The 15,903-nt window shown below is 66.4% G+C and overlaps 1 protein-coding gene across 1 annotated transcript; it reads right to left on the bottom strand.

The window, feature by feature from the left end:
• Positions 1-276: 276 nt before the first annotated feature.
• CLIP3 (CAP-Gly domain containing linker protein 3) lies at positions 277-14,645 on the bottom strand. Its single transcript, XM_066209363.1, is given in 14 exon segments — positions 277-1,554; positions 2,462-2,534; positions 3,139-3,203; positions 3,886-4,009; positions 5,335-5,365; positions 5,367-5,464; positions 5,818-5,940; positions 6,772-6,907; positions 8,644-8,880; positions 9,836-9,954; positions 10,812-10,973; positions 11,537-11,630; positions 12,819-12,958; positions 14,544-14,645. Coding segments are annotated over 14 exon segments (1,500 nt in total). The 5' UTR covers positions 14,587-14,645; the 3' UTR covers positions 277-1,499.
• Positions 14,646-15,903: the final 1,258 nt, after the last annotated feature.

Here is a 15,903-nt window from a genome sequence, read left to right as displayed (position 1 = left end):
CCTTTCCCAACTTTTGGGATCCCCCTCCCCATTTTTGGGGTCCCCCACCCCATTTTTGGGATCCCCCTCCCCATTTTTGGAATCCCCCTCCATTTTCGGCCTCCCCCACCCTATTTTTGGGATCCCCCTCCCCATTTTCGGCCTCCCCCACCCCATTTTTGGGATCCCCCACCCCATTTTTTGGGATCCCCCTCCCCATTTTCGGGGTCCCCTCCCCATTTTCGGGGTCCCCTCCCCATTTTCGGGGTCCCCCTCCCCATTTTCGGGGCCTCCTCGGGCGGTACAAAGGATTTTATTGGTGGCAGAAGCGGCTCCGGGGGGGCCCATGCGGCAGCGGGGGGGAGGGAAGGACATTTGGGGACATTTGGGGACATTTTGGGGACATTTTGGGGACATTAAAGCCACTGAGAGGAGCGCGGGGTGGGGGAGGGGCGGGGGGGACGTTATTGCTACTGCGGGGGGGGGGGAGGGGCGGCCAGGAGGGACCCTCTGGGACCCCCTCCCCCACTTCGGGGCCTTTTTTTGGGGAGGGGAAAAAAGAAAAAAAAAAAACACCCAAAAATTTTGGGATTTGGGATCCCCCCCAAAAAAATATTTTGGGAGTGGGCGTGGCATCGATTCCCAAAATAATCAATAAATTCCAGAACTTAGAACCCAAAATTTGGGATTTAGTCCCCAAAAATATTTCGGGAAGGGGCGTGGCATAAATCCCCAAACTTCTTCGAGAGGGAAAATTCGGGATTTGGGGATCCCCCCCCCCCCCAAAACAATATTTTGGGAAAGGGGCGTGGCATCGATTCCTTTAAAAAAAAAAAAAAATCAAAAATATTCGGAGTGATCAGCCCCAAAAATCGGGATTTGGTCCCCAAAAATATTCCGGGAAAGGGGCGTGGCCTCCACCCCCCTTCATTAGTGAATTAATTCATTAACAGGTTGCAGAGTGAACACCCCAAAATTTGGGGTGGGGGGTGGGGAAGGCGGGGGGGGGGGGGGCTGTGGTGGCTTATCCCCATCGCTGTTATCAGAGAACGACCCCCAAAATTTGGGGTCCGGCCCCTCCCCCATCGCTGTTATCGGCAGATTTGGGGCAAAATTTGGGGTTTTTTTTTGGGGGGGGAGGGTCTGAGGGGGGGGGGTTGGGGGGGATTTGACCCCTCCCCCACCTCGTTATCAGCAGATTTGGACCCCAAAATCGAGATTTGGGGGGGTCTGGGGGGGTCTGACCCCTCCCCCATCCCTGTTATCAACAGATTTGGCCCCAAAATCGGGGGGAGGGGCCACGCCCAAAGCCCCCCCCCCCCCCCGCCCCCCCATCAGTGCAGAAGGTTCCAGAACGAACAGCCCGGGGACAGGAGGGGACAGGAGGGGGACACCGGGGGGGGAGGGGGAGGGGGGGTGTCACATCACATCTCCCCGGGTGGGGGGAGGGGCACCAAGGCACTGGGTGGGGGAGGGGCGGCGGGGGCGGCGGCGGGGAGGGCAGGGGGGGAGGGGCGGGGTTAGGACTGCATCTCGGCCCGGAGCATCCACGGGAACCAGCAGCAGAACAGTAACCTGGGGACGGGGACAGCTTGGGGACACGGACGGGGACACCCCCCGGGGGACGGGGACAGCCCTCGGGGGACGGGGACACCCCCCGGGGACAGGGACACACCCCGGGGACAGGGACACCCCCTGGGGACGGGGGACACCCCCCTGGGGACGGGGACAGGGCACAGGGACACCCCCCTGGGGACAGGGACACCGCTGGGGACAGGGACACCCCCCTGGGGACAGGGACACCCCCTGGGGGACAGGGGACAGGGCACAGGGACACCCCCTGGGGACAGGGACACCCCCCGGGGACAGGGACACCCCCTGGGGACAGGGACACCCCCTGGGGACAGGGACAGGGCACAGGGACACCCCCTGGGGACAGGGACACCCCCTGGGGACAGGGACAGGGCACAGGGACACCCCCTGGGGACCAGGGACACCCCCCGGGGACAGGGACACCCCCCTGGGGACAGGGGACACCCCCTGGGGACAGGGACAGGGCACAGGGACACCCCCTGGGGACAGGGACACCCCCTGGGGACAGGGACAGGGCACAGGGACACCCCCTGGGGACAGGGACACCCCCTGGGGCACAGGGGACACACCCCTGGGGACAGGGACAGGGCACAGGGACACCCCCTGGGGACAGGGACACCCCCCGGGGACAGGGACACCCCCTGGGGACAGGGACACCCCCCCGGGGACAGGGACACCCCCCCGGGGACAGGGACACCCCCTGGGGACAGGGCACATGGACACCTCCCGGGGACAGGGACAGGGCACAGGGACACCCCCTGGGGGACGGGAACACCCCCTGGGGACAGGGACACCCCCCGGGAACGGGGACACCCCCTGGGGACAGGGACACCCCCCTGGGGACAGGGACACGCCCCTTGGGGGACAGGGCCACCCGCGGTGTCCCCACCTGGAGAAGGAGCTCTCGGACGTGATGTCCTTGGGGGTCCGCACGGCCGGGAAGTTGCGCTTGGGCTGTGACACTGCGGCGGACACCGAGGGGACACACGGGGGACATGGGGGGACATGGAGGGGGACACCCACGGGACACCCAGGGGACACGGGGGACACCATGGGACATGGAGGGGACACCCAGGGGACACGGGGGACATGGGGGACACATGGGACATGGAGGGGACACCCAGGGGACACGGGGGGACACATGGGACATGGAGGGGACACAGAGGGGACACCCAGGGGACACGGGGGGACACATGGGACATGGAGGGGGACACCCAGGGGACACGGGGGACACATGGGACATGGAGGGGACACAGAGGGGACACGCAGGGACATGACAGGGACAGAGTCACATCACCCTCAGCAGCCAGTCAGCAGTGCCAGACCTGCCCCGCCCACCTGTCAATCACTGCCACACCCACCTGTCAATCACTGCCACACCCACCAATCACGGCCCCACTCTGTCACTGCCCTGCCCACCTGTCAATTATTTCCACACCCAGCCCCACCCACCTGTCACTGTCCCGCCCTGTCACTGCCCCACCCACATGTCACTGTTCCGCCCACTTGTCAATCACTGCCCCGCCCAGCTGTCAATCACCGCCCCGCCCTGCCCCGCCCCCTCACCTGTGACCGGCTGTGCGTTCTTTTCAGAGGTGCCGTCCCCGGGCTCCTCCTTGGGACCCCCCACCCTGGGGGGGGGACACGGGGACAGGGTGTCACCACGGTGTCCCCTCAGTGACCCCTGCGTGACCTCACTGTCCCCCTTGCCCCAGTGTCCCCTCTGCACCCCCCATGTCCCCGTGTCCCCATGTCCCCCCGTGTCCCCGTGTCCCCCCGTGTCCTCATGACCCCCCCATGCCCCCTGGATGTCCTCATGTCCCCCCGTGTCCCTCCGTGTCCCCTGGTGTCCCCATGGCCCCATATCCCCGTGTCCCCCAGTGTCCCCCCACGTCCCCCCAGTGTCCCCATGTTCCCCCCAAGTCCCCACCATGTCCCCATATCCCCCCTCCGTGTCCCCCAGTGTCCCCATGCCCCCATATCCCCCCCCATGTCCCCTCGTGTCCCTGCCATGTGCCCCCGGTGTCCCAGTGTCCCCCAATGTCCCCACGTCCCCCCAATGTCACCATGTCCCCCCTGTGTCCCCATATCCCCCCAGTGTCCCCATGTCCCCCCGATGTCCCCATGTCCCCCCAGCGTCCCCACGTCCCCCGGTGTCCCCGCGGTGTCCTCGTGTCCCCCCGGTGTCCCCATGTCCCCCCAGTGTCCCCACATCCCCCAGTGTCCCCGCGGTGTCCCCGTGTCCCCCCGGTGTCCCCACGCCCCCCGGTGTCCCCCCGGTGTCCCCGTGTCCCCCCGGTGTCCCCTCGGTACCTCTGGACGCGGGAGGGCGGTGCGAAGACGCCGTGTTTGGGGGGGCAGGTGAAGTAACGCACCCCGAAGACGGAGCCGTCGTGTTTGCCCCCCGCGGAGTCCAGCTCCACCCCGAACCAGTACCCTGGGGACACCCGGGGGGACGTCAGGGGACAGCGGGGACACCCGGGGGACATCGGGGACATCGGGGATGTCAGGGGACATCAGGGGACATTGGGGATATCAGGGGACATTGGGGATATCAGGGGACATCAGGGGACATTGGGGACATCAGGGGACATCAGGGGGATTGGGGACATCAGGGGACATTGGGGATATCAGGGGACATTGGGGATATCAGGGGACATCAGGGGACATTGGGGATATCAGGGGACATCAGGGGGATTGGGGACATCAGGGACATTTGGGGACATCGGGGACATCAGGGGACATCGGGGATGTCAGGGGACATCAAGGGACATCGGGGGGATTGGGGACATCAGGGACATCAGGGGACATTGGGGACATCGGGGATATCAGGGGACATTGGGGACATCAGGGGACATTGGGGGACATCGGGGGGATTGGGGACATCGGGGACATTTGGGGACATCAGGGACATCAGGGGACATTGGGGATATCAGGGGACATTGGGGACATTGGGGATATCAGGGGACATTGGGGACATCAGGGACATCAGGGGACATTGGGGATATCAGGGGACATTGGGGACATCAGGGGGATTGGGGACATCGGGGACACTGAGGGATTAGGGGAGGACACAGCACAGGACACCGGGGCACCCGGGGGTCCCATGGGGGTCTTGGAGGGTCCCACCCCATCCCGGGGGTCCTGGGGGGGGGCGAGGGCGACTCAGGGGGTCCACCCCGGGCTGGGGGTCCCACCCCAGTGGTCCTGGGGGTCTCAGGGGCCCCACCCCAGTGGTCCTGGGGGTCCCACCCCGGGGGTCTCGGGGGTCCCACCCCGGGGGTCCCGGGGGTCTCAGGGGTCCCACCCCGGGGGTCTCAGGGGTCCCACCCCAGGGGTCTCAGGGGTCCCACCCCGGGGGTCTCAGGGGTCCCACCCCAGGGGTCTCAGGGGTCCCACCCCGGGGGTCTCAGGGGTCCCACCCTGGGGGTCCTGGGGGTCCCACCCCGGGGGTCTCAGGGGTCCCACCCCGGGGGTCTCAGGGGTCCCACCCCAGTGGTCCCGGGGGTCTCAGGGGTCCCACCCCGGGGGTCCTGGGGGTCCCACCCCGGGGGTCTCAGGGGTCCCACCCCAGGGGTCTCAGGGGTCCCACCCCGGGGGTCCCGGGGGTCTCAGGGGTCCCACCCCGGGGGTCTCAGGGGTCCCACCCCAGTGGTCCCGGGGGTCTCAGGGATCCCACCCCGGGGGTCTCGGGGGTCCCACCCCGGGGTCTCAGGGGTCCCACCCCGGGGGTCCCGGGGGTCCCGGGGGTCCCGGGCTCACCGGGGGCGAAGTCGGTGCGTCCGTAGAAGCGGCGCCCGGCCCTGGCGCTGTCCGGCCACCAGCACCGCGTCCCCCGGCGCCACCCGCCGGCCCTCGCGGTCCAGCCACGCCCCCGCCCGCTTCCGGGAGGCTGCGGGGGGGCGGAGCCACCACGCCATGACACGCCCATTGCATCCCAGCCGCGCCCATCGCGGCCACACCCATCCCAGTCACGCCCCCCGCCCACTCCCGAGAGGCTGCAGGGGTGGAGAGACCACGCCCTGACACGCCTGGCCACGCCCACCACCCCTCCCAGACACGCCCTGTCACGCCCCCTTCTGGGAGGCAGTGGGGGCGGAGAGACCACGCCCTGACACGCCCATCCCAGCCACGCCCATCCCGGCCACACCCACTCCTCGGGGGAATTTTGGGAAACCCCGATTTGGGGGAGGGGGTCAGGGTGACCCCAGAATTTTGGGGGAGTGGGGGGCGGGGGGTCCGTACCTCTCTTGTCCTTGCGGGACTTGTGGGGGGCTCGGGCCGGGGGTCCCGGGGGGCTCGGGGGGGGCGACGGCGCCGGGGGCTGCTCCTCGGCCTTGGAGATCTTGGACACCGAGGCGAAGATGCCTGCGGCCGGTACGGACCAGTATGAACCAGTATGGACCAGTATGGACCAGTATGGACCAGTACGGACCAGTACGGACCAGTATGGGCCAGCCCAACCCAGCAACAGGGAGGGCCCAGGGGTCCCGGGGGTCTCAGGGGGTCCCAGGGGTTCTTGGGGGGTCTCAGGGGGTCTCAGGGAGTCCCAGGGGGTCCCAGGGGTTCCCAGGGGTTCCCAGGGGGTCCCTGAGGGTCTCAGGGGGTCCCAGGGGTTCTTGGAGGGTCCCGGGGGTCTCAGGGAATCCCAGGGGGTCCCTGGGGGTCCCAGGGGTTCCCAGGGGGTCCCTGAGGGTCTCAGGGGGTCCCAGGGGTTCTTGGAGGGTCCCGGGGGTCTCAGGGAGTCCCAGGGGGTCCCTGGGGGTTTCAGGGGTTCCCAGGGGGGTCCAAGGGGTTCTCGGGGGGTCCTGGGGGGTTCCCGGGGGTCTCAGAGGGTCCCAGGGGGGTCTCAGAAGGGTCTCAGGAGGTCCTGGGGAGGTCCCAGGGGGGTCCCAGAAGGGTCTCAGGGGTTTGCAGGGGGTCCCAAGGGGGTCCCAGGAATTTCAGAGGGTCCGGGGGGTCTCAGGGGGTCCCAGTGTGGTCCCAGGGGTCTCAGAGGGTCCCGGGGGTCTCAGGGGGGTCCCAGTGTGGTCCCAGGGGTCTCAGGGAATCTCAGGGGGTCTCAGGAGGGTTTCAGAGGTTCTCAGGGATCCCAGGAAGTCCCAGTAGGTCCTGAGGGGGTCCCAGGGGGTCCCAGGGGGGTCCCAGGGGGTCTCAGGGGGTCTCAGGGGGTCCCGGGGGGTCCCGGGGGTCCCGTACCCTGTTTGGGGGGGCAGATGAAGTACCGCACCCCCCCCACGCTGCCGTCGTTCTTCCCCTCGGGCTCGTCCAGCTCCACGCCGGCCCACTGACCGCTGGCGAAGGCCGTGGTGCCGCAGAACCGCAGTGTCCCCACCTGGGGGACACGGGGACACCGCGGTGACACCTGAACCTCCCGAAACCCCACCTGAAAACACCCCAAAACATCCCCCAAAAAACCCTGAACCCAAAAAAAACCCCCAAATCCCAAAATCTTCCTGGAGTCCCAGTAAAGGTGATGGTGCTGCAGAACCGCAGTGTCCCCACCTGGGGACATCGGGACACCGCGGTGACACCTGAACCGCCCGAAACCCCACCTGAAAACACCCCAAAACATCCCCCCAAAAAACCCCGAACCCAAAAAAAACCCCAAATCCCAAAATCTTCCTCGGAGTTCCAGTAAAGGTGATGGTGCCGGCGGAACCGCAGCGTCCCCACCTGGGGACACGGGGACACCGCGGTGACACCTGAACCGCCCGAAACCCCACCTGAAAACACCCCAAAACATCCCCCCAAAAAACCCTGAACCCAAAAAAAACCCCCAAATCCCAAAATCTTCCTGGAGTCCCAGTAAAGGTGATGGTGCTGCAGAACCGCAGTGTCCCCACCTGGGGACATCGGGACACCGCGGGTGACACCTGAACCCCCCGAAACTCCACCTGAAAACACCCCAAAACATCCCCCAAAAAACCCTGAACCCAAAAAAAACCCCAAATCCCAAAATCTTCCTCCGGAGTTCCAGTAAAGGTGATGGTGCCGCAGAACCGCAGCGTCCCCACCTGGGGACACGGGGACACCGCGGTGACACCTGAACCCCCCCGAAACTCCACCTGAAAACACCCCAAAACATCCCCCCAAAAAACCCCAAACCCAAAAAAACCCCCAAATCCCAAAAATCTTCCTCCCCCGCGGAGTTCCAGTAAAGGTGATGGTGCCGCAGAAACCGCCAGCGTCCCCACCTGGGGACACGGGGGACACCGCGGTGACACCTGAACCGCCCGAAACCCCACCTGAAAACACCCCAAAACATCCCCCCAAAAAACCCCAAACCCAAAAAAACCCCAAATCCCAAAATCTTCCTCCGGAGTTCCAGTAAAGGTGATGGTGCCACGGAACCGCAGCGTCCCCACCTGGGGACACGGGGACACCGCGGTGACACCTGAACCCCCCGAAAACATCCCCTATTTGACACAGGGTGACACAGGTGACACAGGTGACACAGGTGACACAGGGTGGGTTTGGGGTGGGTTTAGGATGACACAGGTGACACAGGTGACACAGGATGTGTCTGGGCTCACACAGGGGATGTTTGGGGTGACACAGGATGGATTTAGGGTGGGTTTGGGGGTGACACAGGATGGATTTGGGGTGGTTTTAGGATGACACAGGTGACACAGGTGACACAGGGGACGTTCATGGTGGGTTTATGATGACACAGGTGACACAGGGATGACACAGGTGACACAGGTGACACAGGATGTGTCTGGGCTCACACAGGGGATGTTTGGGGTGACACAGGATGGATTTAGGGTGGGTTTGGGGGTGACACAGGATGGATTTGGGGTGGTTTTAGGATGACACAGGTGACACAGGTGACACAGGGGACGTTCATGGTGGGTTTATGATGACACAGGTGACACAGGGATGACACAGGTGACACAGGTGACACAGGATGGGTCTGGGCTCACACAGGGGATGTTTGGGGTGACACAGGATGGATTTAGGGTGGGTTTGGGGTGACACAGGATGGCTTTGGGGTGGGTTTAGGATGACACAGGTGACACAGGGATGACACAGGTGACACAGGTGACACAGGCGACACCGAGGCCCCACCTTCCCGCTGTCCAGGCGCACCCTGTCGCCGAGCTGCAGCCCCAGGCAGAGCAGCATGAGGGTCCCGGGCAGGTTGTCGTAGTTGGGCAGGGTGACGCGGGGCAGGCTGCAGCTCAGCGGCACGGCGTCCAGCAGCAGCCGCCGCAGCTCCCGCGCCGCCTCGGCCGCCTCCGCCCTGTCCAGGGCCATGTCCGTGGGGTCCGGGACCACCTCGGCCGCCACCTGGCCCTTGCTGTTCTGGGGTGGGTGGGACGGGGGGGACAATTTGGGCCGTGGGCTCGGGGGTTTCCCGAGGGAAGCCCGGCACGTTTTCGGGGATCACCCAAATGGGGTTTTGGTGGGTTTTTTTTTTTTTTTTTGGTTTTGGTGGCATCGAAACGCATCAGGAAATCCCAGGAGCCCCCCAAAAATCCCTCAGGATCCCCCAAAACCCCCTCAGAAAACCCCACGGTGTCACCGGGAGCCCCCAAATCCCCCTCAGAAAACCCCACTCTGTCACCGGGACCCCCCAAAACCCCTCAGGACCCCCCAAATCCCCCTCCGAAAACCCCACTGTGTCACCGAGACCCCCCAAACCCCCTCAGAAAATCCCACTGTGTCCCCAGGACGCCCCCAAATCCCCCCAAATGCCCCCAAATGCCCCCAAATCCCAAATCCCCGATCTCCCCCACCCCCAAAGCCCCCCCAAAGCCCCCCAAACCCCCCGATTCGGGGTACCCTGAGGGCGGGGTCGGCGCCGTGCTCCAGCAGGCAGCGCACGGCCCCAAACCCCAAATCCCCCAAATCCCCCAAATCCCCCCAAATCCCAAACCCCCGAATTCCCCCGAGCCCCCCACACCCCAAATCCCCCCAAATCCCAAATCCCCGAATTCCCTCGAGCCCCCCACACCCCAAATCCCCCCAAATCCCAAATCCCCGAATTCCCCCGAGCCCCCCACACCCCAAATCCCCCCAAATCCCAAATCCCCGAATTCCCCCGAGCCCCCCACACCCCAAACCCCCCCAAAGCCCCCCCCCAAAGCCCCCCAAACCCCCTGATTCGGCGGGGTCGGCGCCGTGCTCCAGCAGGCAGCGCACGGCCCCAAACCCCAAATCCCCCAAATCCCCCCAAATGCCCCCAAATCCCAAATCCCCGATCTCCCCCACCCCCAAAGCCCCCCCAAAGCCCCCCAGACCCCCCGATTCGGGGTACCCTGAGGGCGGGGTCGGCGCCGTGCTCCAGCAGGCAGCGCACGGCCCCCAGGCACAGGTTGGAGGCCGCGATGTGCAGCGCGGTGCCGTGGCTGAAATCGCTGCAGGTCGAGTGCAGCACTGCGAATTTACGGGGGAAACTGAGGCACGGGGCATCCCCCCCCCCAAAAAAAAACCACGGGGATCCCAAAAATCCCGGGGGAGGAGGAGGGGGGTGGGAAAAAAATCCCGGGAAGGGAAACTGAGGCACGGGAAGGGAGGGGACTTCAAAAATATCAAAAAATTACCAAAGTCAGAGGGGGAAACTGAGGCAAGGAGGGCGGGGGGGCACCCCAAAAATCCCGGGGGGGGAATTCCTAAAAATACCGGGGGATCCCCCCCCCCCCAAAAAAAAATCCAGGGGAACCCAAAAATCCCGGGGGGATCCCCAAAAATCCCGGGGGGTGCAAAAAAATCCCGGGGGGGGGTTCCCAAAAAATCCCGGGGGGGGGTCCCAAAAAATCCCGGGGGAAACTGAGGCACGGGGGAGGGAACCCGAAAATGACAGAGGGAGGGGTGGCACCGTCCCTTCCCTCCCTGGGGGGGTTTGGGGTGTCCCTGTCGCGACTGGGGGGGGTCCCCTGACATTTTGGGGGTGGGAGGGGGTCAATCCCAATTTTGGGGTCCCGGGTCGGGGACATCGCAGGGGGCGGTGCCCAAACCCTCAGCGCCCCGCCCACCCCTGGGGGTTTTGGGGTCCCGGTCGCGATTGGGGGGGCTCAGTCGCGATTCGGGGGGACAAACCCCTATTTTGGGGGGGGTTCAATCCCAGTTTTGGGGTCCTGGGTGGGGCTGAACTCGGGGACAGCAAAGGGGCGTTCCCCAAACCCTCGATGCCCCGCCCACCCCGGGGGGTCTGTGGCGCCTGTCGCCATCGGGGCGGGTCAATCGCGATCGGGGGGGCTCAGTCGCGATCCGGGGGGGCTCCCCACGCCCACCTCGGGGGGCGGCGGCCCGCAGCAGGGTGCGGATGAGCTCGGGCACGTCGAAATAGGCGGCGTAGTGCAGCGCGTTCATGTGCGTCCAGCGGCTGCGCAGCCCCGCGTCCCCGCCCAGCGCCAGCAGCCGCGTGGACAGACGGACAGCGGCCGCGGGGTCACCTGCGGGGGGACAGGGGGCAGCTGGGGACACCTGGGGACACCTGGGGACACCTGGGGACACCTGGGGACACGGGGGGACATGGCCAAAGACAGGGACACCCCGCTCGGACAGACGGACAGCGGCCGCGGGGTCACCTGCGGGGGGACAGGGGACAGCTGGGGACACCTGGGGACACGGGGGGACACCTGGGGACATGGGGGGACACCTGGGGACACCTGGGGACACCTGTGGACACGGGGGGACATGGCGAAAGACAGGGACACCCCGCTCGGACAGACGGACAGCGGCCGCGGGGTCACCTGCGGGGGGACAGGGGACAGCTGGGGACACCTGGGGACAGGTGGGGACACGGGGGGACACCTGGGGACACCTGGGGACACGGGGGGACATGGCCAAAGACAGGGACACCCCGCTCGGACAGACGGACGGCGGCCGCGGGGTCACCTGCGGGGGGACAGGGGACACCTGGGGACACCTGGGGACACGGGGGGACACCTGGGGAAAGGTGGGGACACCTTGGGGACACCTTGGGGGACAGGTTGGGGACACGGGTGTCACCCACCCACGCCGTGGGCGCCGGCCTTGCAGGCGTAGTGCAGCAGCGTCATGTCCGTCAGTCCGTCCCGGTCGTCCACGTGGCAGCCGCGGCGCAGGATCTGCACGGGGACAGCGGCGACATGGCGGGGACACGGCGGGGACACCGCGGGGACACCGGGGACACCACAGGGACACCGCGGGGACACCCCAGGGACACCGGGGACATCCCAGTGCCACCAGAGACATCACAGGGACACCGCGGGGACACCCCGGGGACACCGGGGACATCCCAGTGCCACCAGAGACATCACAGGGACACCGCGGGGACACCCCGGGGACACCGGGGACATCCCAGTGCCACCAGAGACATCACAGGGACACCGCGGGGACACCCCGGGGACACCGGGGACATCCCAGTGCCACCAGAGACATCACAGGGACACCGCGGGGACACCCCGGGGACACCCCAGGGACACTCCAGGGACACCAGTGTCACCAGTGCCACCCCAGTGACCCCACAGAATCCCCCAAATCCCCCTCAGGACCCCGCAAACCCCCTCAGAATCCCCCCAAACCGCCCCCATGACCCCCCAAACCTCCCCCACGACCCCCCAAATCCCCCCCAGACCCTCCCAAGACCCCCTAAACCACCCCCACGACTCCCCAAAACTCCCCCACAACCCCCCAAACCACCCCACGACCCCCCAAACCTCCCCCACGACCCCCCAAATCCCCCCAGACCCTCCCAAGACCCCCCAAACCTCCCCCACGACCCCCCAAATCCCCCCCAGACCCTCCCAAGACCCCCCAAACCTCCCCCACGACCCCCCCAAACCGCCCCCATGACCCCCCCAAACCACCCCCACGACCCCCCAAACCTCCCCCACGACCCCCCAAATCCCCCCCAGACCCTCCCAAGACCCCCCAAACCTCCCCCACGACCCCCCAAATCCCCCCCAGACCGTCCCAAGGCCCCCCAAACCACCCCCACGACCCCCCAAACCTCCCCCACGACCCCCCAAATCCCCCCAGACCCTCCCAAGACCCCCCAAACCTCCCCCACGACCCCCCCAAATCCCCCCAGACCCTCCCAAGACCCCCTAAACCACCCCCACGACCCCTCAAACCTCCCCCACGGCCCCCCAAATCCCCCCAGACCCTCCCAAGACCCCCCAAACCTCCCCCACGACTCCCCAAATCCCCCCCAGGACCCCCCAAACCTCCCCCACGGCCCCCCAAATCCCCCCCCACGGCCCCCCAAATCCCCCCCCACGACCCCCCAGCCCCGCCGCCCGCCCCGGGCCCACCTCGTTGCCGATGACGTCGACGCTGTGCTGCACCTGCGGCACCCACTGGCGCAGGATGGCGAAGAGCTGCGGCACCGTGGTGCGGGGGTCCAGCAGGATCTCCCGGCACGCCGCGTCGTTGGGGTCGAAGAAGGTGAAGGCTGGGGAGGGGGGGGACACGGGGGACACCGGGGGGGGGGACACATTGTGGGGGGGGGGGTCACACCCCAGTGATGCTCAGCCCCGGGTCAGGGAGTAGAGAAACTTCCCCGGGCAGTTTTGGGGGGTCCTTTGTGCCCTGGGGGGGTCCCTGTCACCTCAGGGGTGTCACTGTCACCTCACGGGTGTCCCTGTCCCCTGTGGGTGGTCCCTGTCCCCTGGGGGGGGGGGGGGGTCCCTTTTTGGGGAGTTCCATGATCCCTGGGAGGGGTGGGGGGAGGTCCCTGTGTCCTGGGGGGGACAGGGGACACAGGGGACATGTGTGTCCCCTCCCCCAGTGTCACCCAGTGCCCCCCCCCCCCCCCCGCCCAGTGTCACCGGTGTCACCCAGTGCCCCCCAAGGACCGTCCCTGGTGCTCCCAGTGCTCCCAGTTCCCCCCCCCCGGCCACGGCACCTGCCTGTTGCCTACAGCCCCTCGATCCTCTGGGACCCCCAAATCCTCCCCACATTCACCTCAGGACCCCCAAATCCACCTCAGGACCCCTAAACACCCCCAAATCCACCCCAGGACCCCCCAAATCCACCTCAGGACCCCCAAATCCCCCCAAATTCAACTCAGGACCCCCAAACACCCCCAAATCCACCCCAGGACCCCCCAAATCCACCTCAGGACCCCCAAATCCCCCCAAATTCAACTCAGGACCCCCAAACACCCCCAAATCCACCCCAGGACCCCCCCAAATCCATCTCAGGACCCCCAAATCCCCCCAAATCCACCTCAGGACCCCCAAACACCCCCAAATCCACCCCAGGACCCCCCAAATCCAACTCAGGACCCCCAAATCCCCCCAAATTCAACTCAGGACCCCCAAACACCCCCAAATCCACCCCAGGACCCCCCAAATCCACCTCAGGACCCCCAAATCCCCCCAAATTCACCTCAGGACCCCCAAACACCCCCAAATCCACCCCAGGACCCCCCAAATCCACCTCAGGACCCCCAAATCCCCCCAAATTCACCTCAGGACCCCCCAAACATCCCCAAATTCACCTCAGGACCCCCCATACACCCCACAATCCACCTCAGGACCCCCCAAACATCCCCAAATTCACCTCAGGACCCCCCATACACCCCACAATCCACCTCAGGACCCCCCAAACCCACTTCAGGATCCCCCAAATCCCCCCCAAATTCACCTCAGGACCCCCCAAACACCCCTAAATCCACCTCAGGACTCCCCAAACCCACTTCAGGACCCCCAAATTCACCTCAGGACCCCCAAATCCCCCCCAAACCCACCTCAGGACTCCCAAACCCACCTCAGGACCCCCCAAACCCTGCCAGCAACCCCCCAAAGCCCCCCAGAAACCCCCAAATCTCCCTCAGGAACCCCCCAAATCTCCCTCAGGACCCCCCAAAATCTCCCCCAGGACCCTTCCAATTCCCCCCCGCCCCCAGGATCGCCCCATAACCCCCAAATCCCCCCCAACCCCCCCCCCCCGGACCCCTTTTTTTGGGGGTGTCCCTGTCCCCTGGGGGGTGTCCCTGTCCCCTGGGGGTGTCCCTTTGTGGGGAGGGGTCTCACCGTAGTCCTTGGGCAGGGGGGCGGGGGCGGCGGGATGAACCATCGGCTTCTTGCGCCGCTCCACCACCGGGCTGGGGGGGTCGGGGGGCGGCGTGCCCCCCGCCGGGGGGTCCCCCCCGCGCTCCTTGGTCATGGCGAGGCCTGGGGGGGGACACGGGGGGATTGGGGGGGGGTTTGGGGGGGCTGGACCCCTCCCCGCGGCCTGCCGGGGGTCCGGGGATGGGGGACACCGGGAATGGGGAGGGGTCACTGGGATGGGGAGGGGGATACTGGGAATGGGGAGGGGTCACTGGGATGGGGAGGGGTCACTGGGATGGGGAGGGGACACTGGGAATGGGGAGGGGGACACTGGGAATGGGGAGGGGGATCAGGAATGGGGAGGGGGACACTGGGATGGGGAGGGGGACACTGGGAATGGGGAGGGGGATACTGGGAATGGGGAGGGGACACTGGGAATGGGGAGGGGGATGCGGGGAATGGGGAGGGGACACTGGGATGGGGAGGGGGATACTGGGAATGGGGAGGGGTCACTGGGATGGGGAGGGGTCACTGGGATGGGGAGGGGGATACTGGGAATGGGCAGGGGACACTGGGATGGGGAGGGGTCACTGGGATGGGGAGGGGGATCGGGAATGGGGAGGGCACACTGGGAATGGGGAGGGGGACACTGGGATGGGGAGCGGGACACTGGGATGGGGAGGGGGACACTGGGATGGGGAGAGGGATACTGGGAATGGGGAGGGGACACTGGGAATGGGGAGGGGTCACTGGGATGGGGAGGGGCACACTGGGATTGGGGAGGGGACACTGGGATGGGGAGGGGGACACTGGGATGGGGAGGGGTCACTGGGATTGGGGAGGGGACACTGGGATGGGGAGGGGGATCGGGAATGGGGAGGGGACACTGGGATGGGGAGGGGGATACTGGGATGGGGAGAGGGATACTGGGAATGGGGAGGGGGATCAGGAATGGGGAGGGGGATACTGGGAATGGGGAGGGGGATACTGGGATGGGGAGGGGGACACTGGGATGGGGAGGGGGATCGGGAATGGGGAGGGGGACGCCGGGATGTGACACCGGGAACGGGGAGGGGGCAGCGGGAATTGGGATGGGGGATCGGGAATTCGGGATGCTGGGAGGGACCGGGATGAAGGGAGGGCCTGGCTGGGGGTCCCCGGGATGGGGAGGGGTCCCCGAGATTGTGGATGTGTCCCCGGGAATGAGGAGGGGTCCCCGGGATGCCGAGGGGGCCGGGATGGGGAGGGGGCCCCGGGATGCAGGGGAGGACCGGGATGCCGGGAGGGATGAGGATGGGGGGGCACTGGGATGAACGGGGGGGATTCTCGGGGCTCCCCGGGA

Source organism: Chamaea fasciata, unplaced genomic scaffold (genome assembly GCF_029207755.1).
Source record: "Chamaea fasciata isolate MVZ Bird 193981 ecotype frontalis unplaced genomic scaffold, bChaFas1.0.hap1 SCAF_887, whole genome shotgun sequence".
NCBI classification, from domain to species: domain Eukaryota; kingdom Metazoa; phylum Chordata; class Aves; order Passeriformes; family Sylviidae; genus Chamaea; species Chamaea fasciata.
The sequence above is the reverse complement of the archived record's forward strand: the minus strand, read 5'-3'. Positions and strand labels throughout refer to the sequence as shown.